Consider the following 17,813-nt stretch of genomic DNA (forward strand, 5'->3'; position numbering starts at 1 on the left):
TTGTATTATTGTCATGGGGAAAACACAGACATTATGCCTCATCAAGACCAGTCTTTATCTTTGTATTCCCATCCCACATTCATCCACAAGGAAGTCTTCTCTCCATGGTCATGCAATTTGCTTGACCGGGCTGTAGCAGACCTTTTTGTTTCTCCAAGAGGCCTTGCAATTCCTTAATTGTTAGATACTGCTGTGTTAAAAACACTATTTTCTGAGAACTAGAGGGCAGATTTCTGGCCCATATCAGAGACTTGTGACTCACATTTTGGGAAGGGAAGATTTGAGTTGTGAGTCACCATGCTGGTCCCTTTCTGTAATTTTTTTCCTTTTTAGATGTGGAATTCATAGACAGCTGTATATTTTAAAAATGCTTAAGGCCACATCTACAGAAGAATAATCTTGACAATTTTGGAGGCTGTAAATCAGAAGCTGGTCGAGCTTTGAGATCGTCTGATTTGTCCCATCAAGATCTAATACTGTTTCTAAAAATTTCTCAAGAAGGGCTAAGATTTTGGAAAACAAAGATTATACTTCTTACTGCAGGATTAATCTATTCAAGATGTAGTAAAAATGCATTTTAAAGAAACCCAAAAATATCTGTGGAACTCCCTGGGTATCTTTCTATTGATGAAGCTGGGTCAGAAATTGGATTGCTTTAAATGTAAGAGGCCTATTTGGTTGTCTCTGCACTTTTTGTTCTCCTCTTGTTTTCCCTGTTTTTTAAGCCCTTTTGTTATTTTCTGACTCATGGTTGCTGGTTTTCTTTAGTAAGTTGTGTAAGACTTATGCTCCCCAGTTCCTCCAGCATGCAACCATCCACGTATTTCTTAGGTTCACATCTCAGATGAATCATGAAAGCCAAAACATCCATTAACCAGTCACCAAACTACAGACTGTGTTTATTTCTCATAAGTCTGGAAGAAAAAAACAGTCAAAGATATTTTTCCCATCCTCTTCAAAGTCAGTGGGTATCAGGCAGGTGGGCTGCAACCTTTATCCCCTACAATGACTTCTCAGTGGGTAGACTGAAACATGCAGAGCAGTCACAAAAGCCAAGTGGGAGCTGGGCAGGAGGGATTAGATCTTGAGGAATTTTATTTAATTAATCTTTCTGCTAAAGTAATCACATCTCACTTCTCAGACTCTTACCCTTCTAGGTCATGTTTTCTGTATCAAACTGTGAAGTAACACACAGAATTATATAGCCTTCTTGGTATCTTTGATTTAAAATAAAAACATAAATAATTCTGAAGTGACGTGAAAGTATAAATAGATGGGGTAAGAAAATATTTACTGCTGTGTAAACAGCTATCAGTCTGTCAGAGACTCATGCAGCTGCTGGATCTCGGTGGGAGGCAGCCCGAGCCTTGCACCTTGAGCCACTTGTGACAAAGGTTTGCATTGATCCCAGATGCTCCTTTGAAAACTGAGGCTCGATACATCTCCAGCCTTTGCAGGAAGTCAGACTGAACCAGCAGCTCCTGTCTGCAATCTGGGCTGGTTTTGCTGTGGAGGGTGTAGCAGCTCCAAGTGAAGATTCTGGCTCCAGACTCACATTCCACAGCAGAGCGATATTTTGCAATGCCCCATCTCAGTGACTTAGGCCCCCAACACATCCTGGGGTAGCTCATCAGGCATTGTCAATGCATGCATCCTGGAGCTCTGGAGGTGAGGTCTGGCCTCAGGTTCATGGGTTCAGGCAGGATGTGCTGCTTTGTCATGCCAATGAAACACAGTCAACAGGATATGGGGAGATCTCCAACCTCAGTAAGGGCTACCAAAGGGTCACTGGAAGAAAAGCTGCTTCTTCTCTATGTGAAGTATGAGTGAATCCCTTCAGAGTGTCTCCTGCTAAGCTTCTCCTTCAAACCAAGGTCAGGGAGCAGTGAGTTATTGATTTAAAAACTCTGGATTCTGAGGCTATCTGGGAAGTCTACAGCATGGCAGTAGGAGAGGTGAGGCTTTGCTGAGGAGAGCTGCTGTTGTGCTGCTCTTGATGCAGGTCTGTTCAGTGAATTTCATCACCCATTGCTGTGTCTCATGAATGTGAAGCAAGAGCCAGTTTCTGGATAAATGTCTTACTCCCATGGGAGAACTGACATCTGAGAAATACATTTCTCTGAAAATTCAGAAGGCAGAACAGCTCAGCCATAATGATTACTTGCAGCAACCTACTTTGTAAACTATTTTGTCTCCAGAAATTCCTGATGGTCCCTAATTTATAGTGTCAGACCTCTTTCCTAAGGGCTTGCAAATACTGAGTACATGCAAACCTGAGGTGAGTAATGGATCCTTCCTAAATCTTGGACCCTGCAAGGAGCCCATGGAGTGGCAGAAATGATTGTTTACTGGTAAGAGTGTCCCTGGTGCAGCTCTCTGAGGACAGTCAGTGGACAGATTAAAAAGGGTGCATGTTTGGTGCCACTGGCAGCTCCCAAGTATGTTGGAGCTCTGTAGAAAACTGCAGTTATTGTTTTTATTCCTCAGGCTTGATACAACTGGGCAGCCCTTTTATCTCCCAGTGATTTTAGAGACTGTAACATGTACGTCAGCCTAGTGGAGTTGTGCAGAGGAGGTGTCAGGCTTCACAGCTGTGTGCACCTATAGTGCTGTAACATGAACAAGAATAGTTTAGTTCTGTCCCTTCAGCTAACTCCAAACTGTGTTACAGCCCATCCTCAGGTAGGACAAACTTCCCTGTGTGCCCTTCCTCCTTGCAGGGCACAGATGTGTCCCCTGTGTGTGCACTGTGGTTGGCCACCTGCCTGCCTCTCTCCTTGGGGTCAGGCTCTTGGCTGACTGGGTCAGTCCTCCCCAAATCATTTACTACAGCCACTCTTAAGCATTTTATAGTCCTTCCTCTTTATTGCTCAGCTTGCAGGTAGCTTGTTGCTCTCTCTCGAGGCGTACGCTCCGTGTTCTGACAGCACACGTGGCCTGGTGTGGAAACAGTCACGGTGCCAAATCCTCTAAATATTGTAAAATTCCAAGACCCAGTCCAGGTCTCCTAAAATAGCATGTCTGTGCAAACTTCCTGGGGCTTTTTAAACGGCCTTATGATGTGTGTGCTGGGGTATGAATGGAACTGCGGATTTCTGAAGTGTCAAGGGGGCGAATGTGTGTGCACCCAAATGAGAATATTATGAATGAGTCTCTTCAGAGAAGAACACTGATGAAAAGGACACTGTTGGCAAAAAATGACCACAGAAGTATGAGCAAACACTCGAAAGGAAGAACACCCAGGGGGAGTGGGTTCCCACTTGCTAGTGAACTACATTATTTTCTTTTCAGAAGTCATGCTAAATAGGAAATATTTTCCAGTTTTAGCAAAAACACTGAAATAATGCCTGTCTTTAGTGTAAGTCCTCATGAGTGTGAAGACAAGTCCCAGTGTACTTCCATGCCCATAGGATAAGCCTATGGATTTGTCTCTTAGGAGGAGTTAAGTTAAAATAGGCTAAACTCTTACCTGTATCCTGTGTTTACATTGCTTCGTCAGCGTGCTGTTTAATTGTCTCTCAGTTTTAATATCTTTACAATTACAGCACCCTCACCATACAGTGTTTCTGCTGTCTTCTCACAAAAAAAGATGAAAAAGTGAGACATAAAGAAGGTGGTTTACATAGGGTTCTTTAAATGTTGAATTTGTCTCCATTATTTCAGGTTATTTGCCTCTCATACCATTCTTTGTCTTCCATTTGGACAGTGAGCTGACAGGGACAATGCCCTCTGTAGTAGTGCAGCTCCTCTTCACACTGAAAACTTCTGTGGGCTTCAAATATAATTTTCCTGCAGCTGTTGTTGGTAGTTCTGCTTCTCTGCATTCTTCAACTCTTTCAAATCAGACTAAAGATCTTTCCTAACCTGTCTTGAGTGATTTTTTTCTATGTCCTTCAAGGAGAATGACACAAAAATGGAAAACAGGGCAGAAAACTGCATGGGCTTTTCTAAAACATGTCTCAAGTTTAGGAACAAAAATTAAGATATTCCCCCTTTATTTAAACTAACCAAGCTCTGTCATTCCCAGCTCGGGTCTGTTCTCCATCAAGTCACATTCCAGAATTGTTCCTGATAAAGAATTCTAAAGACAGAACTGAATGAAATACCACTGGCTTTGTACTAACCAACAATTTTTCCTCTTGCTGGATGTGGCTCTGAAAGGTATCAAGGGATTTGCAAAGGTGGAGTGTGTTCTGGATTTCTCTTTGTTCCACACCAGCCTGTGTTTTCCCTCGTGCCATGAGGATTGTCAAGAGCACCACTGGCTGCTGCAGCTGAAAACTGAGCTGACATCTTTATAAAAGGTCCTGCCTCTGGCAAGAAGAGTGCAGCTCAGACTTCAGAGACATGAAGAAGGGCTGTGATTAATCTATGGCTTTTCTCTGAAGCCCTGGTAGAATATGGTGGAAATACGTGGGTAAATGGCTTGCAGATCTTTCCTAACTTGTATTGAATCACACAGACATTCATGGTATTTAGCTGCTCTCAGTCCTCCCTTGCAGCACAGGATGGGCTTTTCCCAGGTGGCTGCAAATCTATTTATGGCAAAAGATGGTGCAGGGATGTTTGATGGTGCAGAACAAGGGAGGTTACAAAAAGGAGTTGCAAAGCAGTTAAAGCTTGAAATTAAGGAAGCTGACACTGAAAATGGCAAGATTGCTTCCAACAGGCAGTTGGAATGCAGCTTGAAGGCTGTTCTCCCTAGGAAAAGAGTGAGAAATTCAAGGCCTGCATTTTGGGAGCGCTGAATGTTTATGTCAGGAGGGCTGCAGGTGCTAGCACTCTTATACAAACTAAGTGATTCACCCTGGCATTTCTCACCATCCCAGAGGGAAAACTGGGTGTATGGGCCTGCGGTTTTCCTTTCTGATGAGTTAAAGTGGACAAATTCCAGAACACCAGATCTTTGGATAAAAGGAGGTTATAGTTAGGATAGTTTTGTTCATTTCTCATGCTCTGTACAACTTATTGTTTCACCTTATTTTTTTCTTATTGACATTAATTTCTTAGGAGTCATTGTTTTGAAGCAACATATCCAAATGGCCCACTCCAAAGATTTTTCATGATTACTGATGAATTTTAGTATCTGAGAGTTCTCAAAATAGACTTCATGCATTTTTAATTATCTTGCCTTCTCCTTATTCTTCCTACTCCATTGATCACTTTCCCACGGGTCCATCTTCATGAGGACAATGTCCTTATTGGGGTAATATGTTTTTTGTGTTTTTTCCTATCATTCTTAATTTGCAAGCCCTCATCACAAATACCAGACCATGTGGGTACCTGAAAAGTGTCAGCACCTTCCAGTGAAATGCCCAGTGGATTCTGGCTCCCATCCTGAATAGGCTCAGATCAAGTTGGTGACATTGATTACTCTTCAGCCACCTTCTCCTCCCTGTAAAACCACTTTTTATCCACATGGGCAGACTGGTAGCAATTAAGTGCAGTCCTTACACTGTTAATTAGTTCTGCTGCTAAATAGAAGACTTGAGTTTAAAGGTAATAAAAATGCCCATTGTAAAACTCCTGCTACACTGAGCAAACAGACTTAAGAGCTTTGACAAAGCTGAGCTCTCTTCCTAGTGCTGCCCATGCCCAAAGGTACATAACTTGATCCTCTCTGCCTCAATTCCTCCATCTTTATAGAGGAGATAATACCATGCACTCATCTTTATAAAACACTTCCAGGTTTACTGCTACAAAGTCCCACATGTGCCAAATATGTTTTGATACTGCACCTGATATCAATGCTGAAATTACCTTGCCAATCCAATTTTTAGGAAGAGTGTCAACAGACCTCACGATTTGAAGTACTTGGCTTTAGGTAGCAGCATGAACAGCCTGGTAGGTATAATCCTGATTCAACACTCTCCCCCACATCTGCAATTTTGATATCTTAGACTGTTGTTTTGCATGAGGATTCCCCATTTGCTCCACTCCTGTCCATCACTGCCCTCCATGCAGGCTTGAGGCAGCCTGATTTTTTATACTGTGGAATCTTGTATATGATGATCAACCCAGTGCAATGACTGCTTATAAATGCAGTTTTTCAAGAGATTGGTGAACTGGTAAAAATACTCTAAACAGCATTTGGGACACACTAAATAAAGATTGAAGCCTTCTTTGATACTTACTGATGTTTACATACCATGTAATTATTATTATCATTGAAAATCCCAACTTCCTCTCTTTGAACATAATGTCTAAACAGGAAAAAAGCTAACCTTCCTGTTTGGAGGATTGTTAGTTTCAGAAGAAATATATTTTTTTCTCTTTTGCTTGCAGTCTCAAAGATTTTATTTTTAATACAAATGAAAAAGACAAACAATAGACTATCTAAAAGGAAGGAAAACCACATGTCTGAAACAAACAGAGTCTGCTATGAATAGATAATCTTTGCACTATGAAATAACTCATGTCATACCTACATTTTGACTTTTGCATATTGGGAAAGGAAATGCAGACTTATTTTTGGCACCCACTGCACTGTATATACATAATACAGAAAGCAAAGCTAAAGTTAGAGAGGGAAGAGAAGCCTCCTGTCAATCTGTACAGAGCAGGAATCATGTAGGCAGTTGGTCTGGCCCAATAGTAATTTCTAGATGTGATACAAGGCTGACTTTAAAACTTCAGGTACGTGCTTGGCATACAGTGTTCTCTGGTTCAAGTCAGTGCTGGCATGGCTTTTTGGGTAAATCTCACCTCCTAAACTCTGCTTTTGCAGCTTTTGTTTAGTTAAAGGAAATACTGGTGGAGCAGCACCTGCAGCTCTGTTCCAGGTGTGTGTGGAATTTCTGATGGCTGCCAGGAGCAGCACAGTGAGACTGAAGACCGAGACACTCCGCTCATCTTTGGGAGGCAGGAATTCAGAAAACAGGTAACTGAAAGCTGACTATGAAAAAGGCTTCCTACCAAAGGCAGAATGAGCTGTTTGGCATTCCAAAAATGTTTCATACCTTCCCAGAGTCTGACAGGCAGCCTAATGGAATAACCACCAGGAGAGGCCTTGTGAGGACTGCTGTTGTCAATTTGTCAGTATGGGAAGTGTTCATATTGTCACTTCTCCTTCATGTTATTTTCATCACAGGCAAGGCTGTAGTCTTGCTGATCCTATTTAACAGCAACTGCTGAAACATCTGGCATGAATGGAAGAGGATATATATAAGATCGCTGCCCACAGAGGGCTGGGAAGCTGGAAAGACCTGTCTTTTCTCCACCATCTTCCTAAAGTTCTGTATTCCAGGCCTGACTAATTTAGATGTTCTTAACAGCTAAGCAGAAGTCCCAAAATACTTGGGCAAATTCTTGGCTCTTGTATTTACAGACTGTATGAGTATCTACCATCTTTTGATCACGTAGAAAGTGTGAAAATGTGGTCTTACAGGGTCAAATACCAGACATTTTAAATTGCTTTCCATTCCTTGGGGTTTTTTTACACCAGCCTATGATTTTGGAAGCCTTATTTTAGAGAACTGCCAGCGTACTGTTGGCAGTACTTTGTAAGTTGAAAGAAACCCTGCCAATATTTTCTCGGGCTATTCCAGGTGGATCTTCTTAGTCCATTAGGGCATTATGCTTGCTCATGTCTGTAGAGTCAGACCCTAAAGACATATCTTGTTTCTCATCTATCTTTGCTTGTTTCATGTTTGCACTTCTCATGGAATCCAGTGCACCCTTCCCAACTTTGTGCTTTTCCAGAGATTCACAGGTGAAGCTTCAGCTCCATTTGCAGCCCCTCACTCTGCCACTCAGTTGTGTCCTGCTCTTCGCCTGTATCTTCCCAGGTATGGGATTTAACTGGACTGCAGCTCCAGCAGGAGGAGAACATGTTAAAGCCATTGTAAAATAATGGGCACCACATGAAAGCGAGAAGGTGGGGTCCAATGATCTGAACTGCAGATGGTCACTGGCAGGGGGAAGGAGAGCTGTCATGCTGAAAAGAAGAGCCAGAAGTCAGCAAATGAGCGAGTTAATGATGTGACACAAGAAAATTAAGGGCAGAGTGTATGTAGGATTGTCCCTCTTGAGACTGAGCTCTCTGGAGTTTTATCTGTGCTTGTGCAGGTATTGGGGTAGGAGCAGTGCTGGATACTAACTGTCAGTAGTTAGATCTATCACCTCATTAATTAACAAGGTGATACTCTACCAGCATGTGGAACAGTCTTTCTGACTGGGATTAAAAAGTTCAATTAGACTTCACTGAGAATACTATGTGTGTCAGATGGAAGTGGATGCCTGATTTCATGGTGTGGGAAATAGCAATGATAATGTCAAATGTGAAATAATATGTGGCCATACAATTGTTTCCTTGTGTTAGTCCCCATAGGGATGTCTATAGAATCTGGATTCTGGTCCTGAGTGCCTGGATTTCAAGGAGGAGCCCATCCAATCCTTGGACTCTGAGAGGATGGCTAGGTGTCACTGCTGAACAACAATGCCCATTTGATCAGTTATTGCTTATATGTATTGCAATGGCAGGACTGGGCTTTGCTATTGAATATCTGAGCTGATACCATGGGTCACTGAGTCACTGTCCTCCCCTGTGCTGCTACTGCAACTAAATTCACCAGCTTCCATCTTAATAGCTTGCTTTAGAGCCAGTGCCACTCTTCACACTCTATTCTGGACTCTCTCCAACAAATTAATGTTTTTTACTGAGGAAGGTGAGTAAAAATGATGAGAGTATCCTTAACTAAGGAGCCATAAAATTCTGATAGAGCAGTAATGTTCCCAGTGAGCCTGAAGGAAATCCGATCAATAGTTATGAGGCTGAGGCTCAATTTATGGCCTGAATTCATCAAGCATAGTCATTCTCCATTTTTGTACAGGATGCTTTTGTGGTTCCTGCTGAGCAGAGGAATATCAAGTCAGCACAAGCTCTTTCTCAACAATTCCCCAGGCTTTGTCATTTAAGATAGCTGACTCTACAGAGGTGATGACAGGGTCCTGTGATCTATTCAAAGGCAATTTTTCATCATATAGGACAGGCTGTACCAACTGTATGTGTTCTGAGAGTCTCAGGCTTGGAGTGGTTTCACAAAGAGTAAAAAATAAAGTTATTTTGGATCTCTTTAAAATTTGACACTGCAGTTATTAATTTGTCTGCAAACCACTCCACAGTCAGGAATGGTTCAGTAGCATGTTCTCCAAAAATCCTTTTACTGCTTTTTGTAGACCCCTTTCAATAGAATTTTCTAGATGAAGGCTGGACTAATTCTGCATTTCTAAGCTCCCTCTGTGGAAGTTTTCCCATCGGCTTCCAGCACAGGTGAGATCTCCTTAAGTTTTGAAATTGTTTTTTAAGGACAAAGGCAGACAATGAAATTTCATTCAAAGGCTTTATTAAAACCTCCATGTAAAAAGTCAGACCTTTCCAAAGTCTGAAGTAAATGCAATAGACAGAAGCTTTTCAGATGAAATGGAAAAGCCTTGGTTTAAGCCATCTCCTGCATCTACTTGTCATTCCTGCAGGTTAGCAGTGAAGTGACAGGAGTATATCTTGTAAATATACAGTTATGTCCTAAGTAGAGAGGGCTCTAAATTAACACTTGACCAAAAATATTTTGTGATACTCATTCAAATATCATTTCTTAAGGGTGCTTTTAAATCCCCAGCTCTTACACCATGCACAGAACCATAGGCTAAGCACCTAGACACGCAGATGATCTTCACTGTACAGGTTCCTTCTTGCTTTGGCTATCTGCCACTGGGTTTTATGTGAAATACTCCCTGGTATAGCCTCTGAATTGAAAGGATGCCTATAAATATCTACACTGGCTGATGGGACAAAAGGAGAAAGAGTTGTGTTTTTTTAGAGAAATGTAAGATGTACAGGGAACTGAAATGCCCGTGATGGCTTTTCTGACGGCTCCGGGGGGCTCTGGGAAGCCAGGGCTGCTGGTGCTTTCCCAGCCTCTCCCTGCAGCAGGATTTTCCCCTCCTGCCAGCAGCTGCAGGGGCAGGAGGGGCTCAGGAAAGCCGGGCTGTTACCTGAGCCAACAGCGACACCCAGAGCTCCAGCAGCACTGTCAGTCCTTACATCTGCAGCCCCGTGTCCATGCCGCCTGGAAAATATTCCAAGGTTTAGCCCTTTTTGCCTTCCTGAATGACTACACTTATTGAGAAGGAAGAGATATTTTGCTGTAGTAATTTTATCAATAGCAATCGTGTATAGTGCGCTGAGAGTAAATTAGATCAGCCACAGGCACATCTATATTCCAGCACCTGCATTCACACGAAGTGGATTATGCTCTTTCATCTCTATCAAAACAGTTAAGATGATGTTATTTATTTGCAGCTAAGGTTGAGGCAGACATCTTATAAAACCTCCCATTCCTGCTTCCTCACTACTGCAAGAAGTCTCACTGAGACCACACTGAAATTATTTTGGTAAGTTTTGGTTGAATGAATGCACAAACAGATGTGAACAGTACATGCAAGGACTATGTCAAATCTAAATAATAGGTGCAGGTCCCATAACAGTGAACACTGAGTTAGAATTTTATTAAACTGACCCTAAACAACCCCTTGAAGACATAGACAGAGCATACAGTGGTAAAATATAGAAGTTAGAGAGAGCTAGGCATTAATGTCTCTAGAAAAACATTTCAACAGAAGCAAGAAAACACCTTAGAATTAATCAGCACACCGGGTGTGCTGAGGACAGCCCAAATTAAACCAGACAATTACAAAGTGTACAAGTGAATTTCCCACTCCCAGAATGCAAAAGCCCTGCCACCAGGGTACAGCCTGCATAGCTGCTGAGGTAGTTTCTTGTTTCCTTTCCAAGCTCAGGCTTGCTTCAGTACTATTCCAAAGGGAATAGTGGCTCCTCTCTGCAGGGCAGGAGGCGGGTCGAGTGAAAAAGCACCAAAGCTGAGCAAGTAGCAAATGTTCTTGACCAACGATTGTAGTTTGACCACCAAGTGGAGAAGTTGGTGGAGGGGAAAGGCATGAATGGAGTCCAAAGTTTCTATGTTCCAGCTGAGCTAAGGTTAACTGAGAAGAAAACAAATTAAATCTGTGTTACACCAATATAAAGCATAAAGGTGCAAAACTATTTGAAACAGAGCATGAAAAGTTACCAGTGCAACAAGCAGAGAATTAAGTAGTCCAGGAATCACAACGATCAGCCTTGGCAGTGCCTGAGGGCACTTTTGGGTCACTCCTGGACAGTACCATGGGTTCTCTTTAAAAAAACAACCATGAGCATGCTTCTCTAGCTGAAACAGACCATTAAGTAGTACTCCAAAAATTAGGACTAAAGTGCCTGAAGATGCATCCAAAATGTGAAGCATCTGTGATTCATTCAATTCCTCTGAAAATGCATGTTGTAGTCTATTGGCACTTTCATAAATCTGCTGGTTGCTTTGTCTCTGTGTTCTGAAGGATTTATACTGAAACAGTTACCATTCTGCATGTCTTTTCAAGGAAAGATGAAGCCATCTTCTGTTTATTCCTGCTGCAACACAGTTGGAAATGGGATATTTGCCAGGAACTCACATAGTCAATGTGAGACAGTTGCTACAGGCTGCAGCTCTATACCACTGGTTTTCCTTTGCACTTTTTTTTCCTTTAGAATTTGGCAAGAAAGGTTATCTAAAAACCAGTCTACATCTTGATAATCTTCAGGCCACCGCAAATACTGACTCCTTTGTAAGAAGTTTCGAATTGGTTTGTGTTTCTTCAGTTGATACTGAGAAAGTGACCCAACCACTACCATAATGAGGACATCCTTCAGATCACAGAAGTACCTGCTCTGGGCAAAATTAAAGGCTTCCACACACCACCCATCTGTGAGAAAATGCCTGGTCACAATGCAAATTGTTTTCCTGCTGTTCCAAATGGCATCACGAATATTGTTGATATGTTCTTCCCCAGGCAAGAAATCTCTTTCCTCAAAACACAAGGTAAATCTGTTTTTATCAAAATACTGTGAATCCAAGTGCTTTAGCAAAGAATTCTGGACCCATTCAAAGTCATTTTTGCTGTAGCAGAGATAAGCATCATATTTGTATTCACTTTTATCTGCTGCTCGTGGTTGGTTGTCTATCAGTCTTTTTGTGGTGGTTTTATACCAGATGAAACAAATCCCCCGGCAGCGAGTAAAAATGATGACTGCCACCAGAAACACGAGAAGAATGACCGAGAAGAAGATAAATAGTGAGAATCTGAGTGTCTGCTGGAGTTCATCTTCATCACAGCCATCGTATATTATATGTGACAGGGGTATCCCTGCAAAGGCAGGGGGGTACACACAGTACCTGTCAGACTGGGAGCCAGCCAGGGTTACATTGGTTTCATTCAACCACACTAGCAGGCTCTTTAAAGCACAATCACAGACATAATTATTATGTGTTATATCCAGAATATTCAAAGTCATAAAGACTTCAGGCTCAGGGGAAAATAGCTGGTTTCCAGATAAGTTTAGGTTTGTTAGGCTTTGTGGGAAAAGCCCAGGAGAAAGATGAGACAACAGGTTGGAAGCCAGGTTAAGTTTTTTAAGAGATGTTAGACCTCTAAAAATCTTCTGTGGAAGAGCACTAAGGTAGTTGTTATTCAGATGTAGAACCTGAAGTTTGGGCAATGCCCCAAACACATCCAAACATAAATCTCTCTCCCACACCAACTGTAACATATTTTCACCTAGATCCAAATATACTAACTGATTGTTCTCTATAACATTAGCACTCTTCTCACAGTAAGAGAACCGGTTCTGTTTTAAGAAGATATATTGCAGATCTGGAATTTGGAAAAGAAAATACAGGTCACCTAGGTTTGCCAACCAATTTCTTTCTAATTCAAGGTGTGTTGCAACTATTGCTACGTTGTCTATAGACATTAGCTTATTGTCACCTAAAAAGGCAGAGGTCAGATGTGGAAAGGAAGGGAGTCTTTTAATGGCATTGTCTCGGAGATCAATTATTTTCAGATTTACTAAATTCCTGAATGAATTGCCACCAATCATCCCAATATGATTTTGCTGTAAATCAATATACATTACACTATGTAGACCCTCAAAAGTATAATCATACAATTCACCCAAAAGGTTACTTGAGAGATTGAGAATTTTTAGGTTGCCCAAGCCAAAAAATGCTTGCTTTTGGATTTGATTTATCTTGTTTTTGAAAAGGTTCAGTGATTCCAGATTGCCAAGACTTTGAAAGACTAAAGAATTGAGAGAAAAAACATAACCCTGTGAAATGTCAAAGAACCTAAGATTAGTTCTTCCTAGGCCTGCAAAAGTAGAATCATCTGGATTTTTAAAGTTATTAAAGCCAAATCCTGAACCCATTATAGTAGAACTAAGTATTAAAGAACTTATTTGAGTCCCTTCAATGGCTGTGCAGAAATACTGGACTGTCTCTGTGCTCCAGCCACTGTCACTAAGGTCTAGTGAGCTAAATGTAATATTTTTGAAAGGATTGGGGCACTTGGCCCAGGCCACGTCTTCTGTCTTGTACAGATGATTAGAACCGAGATTAAAAAATAAAAAGTGCTTTCCTTGGAAGCTAGTAAGATTGGTTTGACAGAAGTTGGATATCTTGTTGTGTTTCAGGTTCACACTTTTCAAGGCTGTTAGGTTATAAAATAAGGGATGGGGATGAAGTTTTGTGATTTCATTCGCTGAAAGATCCAATTCTTCCAATGACCTCAAATCTTGAAAGTAACATTCTTCCAGGATGGAATCTCCAAGGTAGTTGTGAAACAGACGGAGGACAGTCAGGTTTGGCAAGCCCACAAAAGCATCAAGATCCAGTTGAAGAATCTTATTGTCTCCCAGGTCTAAGATACGAAGGTTTGGCAGGTTCCTGAACGCTCCTTTTCCTATGGCAACAGGATGGACTAACTGGGTTCCGATTTCCAACAGCCACAAGTGCTCCAGCACTGGAAACCAAGTCACTTGTCTGATGTAGTTGTAAGTCAGGAAAAGCTTCATTGTGTCCTTTGGCACAGGTGGAACATCTGTGAGGCCACAGAAAAAATATATGGAGACCTGGGCTTCTGAGTAGCACTTTCTAGATGCACACACACCACTAGCTAGCGACAGCCCCAAGACAAGGAGGACCTGATGGCACAACATCATCAACCTATGTGAAAAAAAGTGACAACAGTGAGAATTAGATCTGCAGTTGGCTGTCTCTGCAGTGAGTTTCAGAGCACATTTTTAACAGCTGTGAAATAGAGGACTAATGTCACCCTAAAAATGACTTGAGATTTGGGGTTTATCCTTTCTCTGAAGTCTAACAAGCATCACCTGGATAGGCTGTTTGGTCAGAACATGCATCCCAAAAAGATGTGAGGACCTCCTATGACCTAAAGAGTAACTTTCCTTTATGTTCCTTAATACCCCACCAGGTAAGAGTAAAAATCTTGGCCTAGCTATTTAATCTGCACCGTGGAACTGGTAATGCTGGTGCATTAACTTAACTCCTTAATTAGTTTTTTCCAAAAAGGCAAAAACAGTTTGGATTGTACAAGTAAAGTGCAGCCACCCAGTCATCTCAACAGAGTAGGCAAATGCTGCTCTTTCCCTGAGTGCTCTCCTTGTCACCTGTTTGGAATTCAGATTGTTATCACACAGAGGTGCCTAAAAGCCATGAGTTCTTAAGAAGGGGAACCTCTCTTTGGGCTCCTCAAGCCTCAGATTAACCTGACAATGTGAGATTGTTCTAGAAATGGCTGTAAAATAGTTTAGAAAGTATAGGCAGGAGCAAGACTAACAGTAATGGAACAAAACAAAACAAAAAGCAGTAGCCTGAAATTGTGCTGAAAGATTTCATGTTTTATGAAAAACTACATTTCCCAAAATGTAAATTCATAAATTATACAAAAAGGTGCATAGCACAATTTATGCAGCTTACTGATGAATCCTTTTATTCCCACTCTCTGTTTTTCTTGCATTATGCCCTCTGTCTGCCTGTCACCCTTTTTATCCGAGACAAAAACATCTTCAGAGCAAGGAAGGTCTTTTTTTATTGAGCATGGTAAAAAACAGAGCAAATTATTGGCCCTAAAGTGGTTATTTGTGTAGTGTAGTTTAAAAAAAAACTCCTAACCTTCTAACTAAGATTGCAACCATCTGCTTCTGCTTTTAGCCAAGCATTTATTGAAATGAAATGACAACTCAATGGAGAATACAAGAGAGGACAACACTGGGGCTTTGAACGATTACTGTTCTGATTTGAGCATGCCTCCCTCTTTAAAGGACAAGTACAAAACTCTATCCAGAATACTGCACTATTAAATTAAATTAAAATATGCTTATTGTTGCCATACAATGGGATCCCTGGGAAATCAGAAAGTATGTCAGTGGAAGCCACTACGACATTCCCACCACAAAAAACAAAGGAAAGGTCCAGCCAATTTTTAGAGACTATCTGCTCCATAGAAAGTACAATCCAGTCCCATAACTGACATGACCCCACTGTATCAAACACTTTTGGGGATGTTCTCCAAGTCACCCGATTATATTAAAACCTTCCCTTGTAGCAGCTTTGATTGCTGGAATGAGACAGTGAATTTTCATCCTAGAGGCTCAAACACTAAGTGGAAAACCCACATAGCTCACAACTTAAAATAGTGATCTTGTAATTTTTAAGACAATCTCATGTGCTTGAGACAAGCTCTGATCCTTGAAAGTAAAAGAGATTAGGGATATATGATAAGAGTTGATGTCTGAAGTCCTGGCATTCAAACTTCATTCATGTTTTGTCTCACTAAGGAATTTAGAATGTGCCGCAAAGGAAATCAAATTGCAGGCAGTGAGCATCAAAATTCTCTTTTATTGAGCATAGTAAAGAACAGAGCAATTTATTAGCCCTAAAGGGGTTGTCTGTGTACTGCACTTTAAAATAACCATGAAGAAATTTTATCTTCTTCTATGGGGAATAATTCCAAGTACTAAAAAATAATTGTACCTACTAACCTCTTTTTTTGACCTAGCGTGCACTTTTAAAAAGGACTTTATAGGCAGTAAACTATATAATGTTTGTTGTGACTACAAAATATAGTAGGTTATTAAAAAAAGACACAGCTAAACATACAGCAGGTCATTCAAGATCTTGTTTACTTTTTTACTTTTCTCTTTGCTTGAACCATGAAAACAACAAAACACCAAGTTACCCTATTAATATTTGATAACTATTATATTGTTTCTTCTCGACACCTTGATATACGGTGTTTAGCACAAATAGTTTTAAATTACATTTATCTTTCAGACATTTACATTTTCATCCCAGCTTAGATGGATGCTTTTAAAGTTTGGGCAGAATCACAGCATCATCAAAAGCAGTGACAAAGAGAAAGTACTTTAAAAGTCAATATTTAACAGGTAAGTGTACAATAGACAGCTAGATAAAGCTCAGAATGTTTAGAGTGCAAGAACTAGAAAATTTTAGTTTTAAATTCTAAAATGTAGTTTAATTTTTATTATGAGAATACAAGAAAATGAGGAAATATTTTTAAAGATCTTTTCTTTTACATTGACCTACTTCTCCACATTTTTGTGAGCTAAAGAAACATCTAACAATCTTTTAGCTGTTGTTACACTCCAACTTTGCTCTGGTTTAGTGTCAAGCAAGATTTCACTTGTAAACTGTTTGCTCCCTTTCTGCCTAAGTTATTACTTTCTTCCCTGAATCCGTGAGCAGCAGAGGGATGCTGGCAGTAAGAAATGCCTCTTACTGCTCTCATGAAGACAACAAAGATTTGTAATTTATCAGAATCCCATCATTTAGCATTTATGCAACCCTTCACCACTGTTCATTAGCATATAAAACCTTTTGAGAAGAATATTTGAGAAGAATATTCTCCCAAAATAAGGATCACCCCATTCAATTACCTGTCGTTGCAGGGACATGGAGATGAAGGGATGTGTAAACGCTCAATTAATAGAATCATAGAGGCACAGAATCTTTAAGGCTGGAAAAGACCACCAAGATCACGAGTCCAACATTTGGCCAAACACCACCATGCCAAATAAACCATAGCAATAATTGCCAGGTCCTTTTGTTTCTTGAACACTTCCAGGGATGGTGACTCCCCCACCTCCCTGGGCTGCCTCTTCCAATGTTTAAACATCCTTTCAGTGAAAAGATTCTTACTGATGTCCAACCTGAACCTCCCTAGTGGAGCTTGAGTCTATATCCTCTTGTCCTGACAATTACTGAAAATTTCCATCATTGAAAACTGGAGTACTGAAGTTCAGAGAACCAGAGTCCTGCATGTGAGATTCTGTTTCCTTCTACTGCACTGATGTCAGAAAGGGTAAGTAGTAAAGGGAAGGGCAAAAGTGGGAAGGCTTTGAGTCACCTGGAACTGATCCTCCCTATTGTACTCAATGTTTTAAAACCTGATTTTGCTAACCTGGTTTCAAACCACAGTGAAGGAGGATGGGAATTGGCAGTACCTGAGAGTGGCTTCTGTAGCAGGGTCTGTCTATCTCAGCACAGCTGTGTTGGCCTGAGGACACCCAGAGGAACTGTCAGTAAGCAGGGCCTGGAGTAAAGCTAAAAAGGAGAGTTCAGACTGTCTCTTTTTGTCATTCATGGCAGAGCAGCAACTCTCTTATGGAAATTTAGAAAGCACTTATTGCTCCTCTTTCTACACCCCCAGCAAAAATGTGCTGGAAAAGTTGCTGTGCAATTGCTGTCTAAACCCCATGAAAATTCACCTGAATAGATAAAGATGTCTCAATCTCCTTCTTCAGATCTTGTGCACCTTCCAGCCCTCCAAAGGAGTCTCCCTTGTGCAGTCTTCTCTTTCTATTCCCAGGTCACAATTATGTAGGGAAATGAGAATCATTCCTA

General features: G+C 41.0%; 1 protein-coding gene across 1 annotated transcript in view; it reads right to left on the reverse strand.

Moving 5' to 3' along the window:
- The window catches only part of TLR5 (toll like receptor 5), a 39,417-nt gene continuing 21,604 nt past the window's right edge, over positions 1 to 17,813 (reverse strand). The window contains exon 2 of the mRNA XM_085577188.1: positions 1 to 17,813. This exon is cut by the window's right edge and continues 20,092 nt beyond it. Within this exon, the coding sequence (XP_085433314.1) occupies positions 11,510 to 14,089 (2,580 nt within the window). The 5' untranslated portion in view covers positions 14,090 to 17,813 and the 3' untranslated portion in view covers positions 1 to 11,509.

This window comes from Lonchura striata, chromosome 3 (genome assembly GCF_050655825.1).
Source record: "Lonchura striata isolate lonStrDom1 chromosome 3, ASM5065582v1, whole genome shotgun sequence".
In the NCBI taxonomy this organism is placed as follows: domain Eukaryota; kingdom Metazoa; phylum Chordata; class Aves; order Passeriformes; family Estrildidae; genus Lonchura; species Lonchura striata.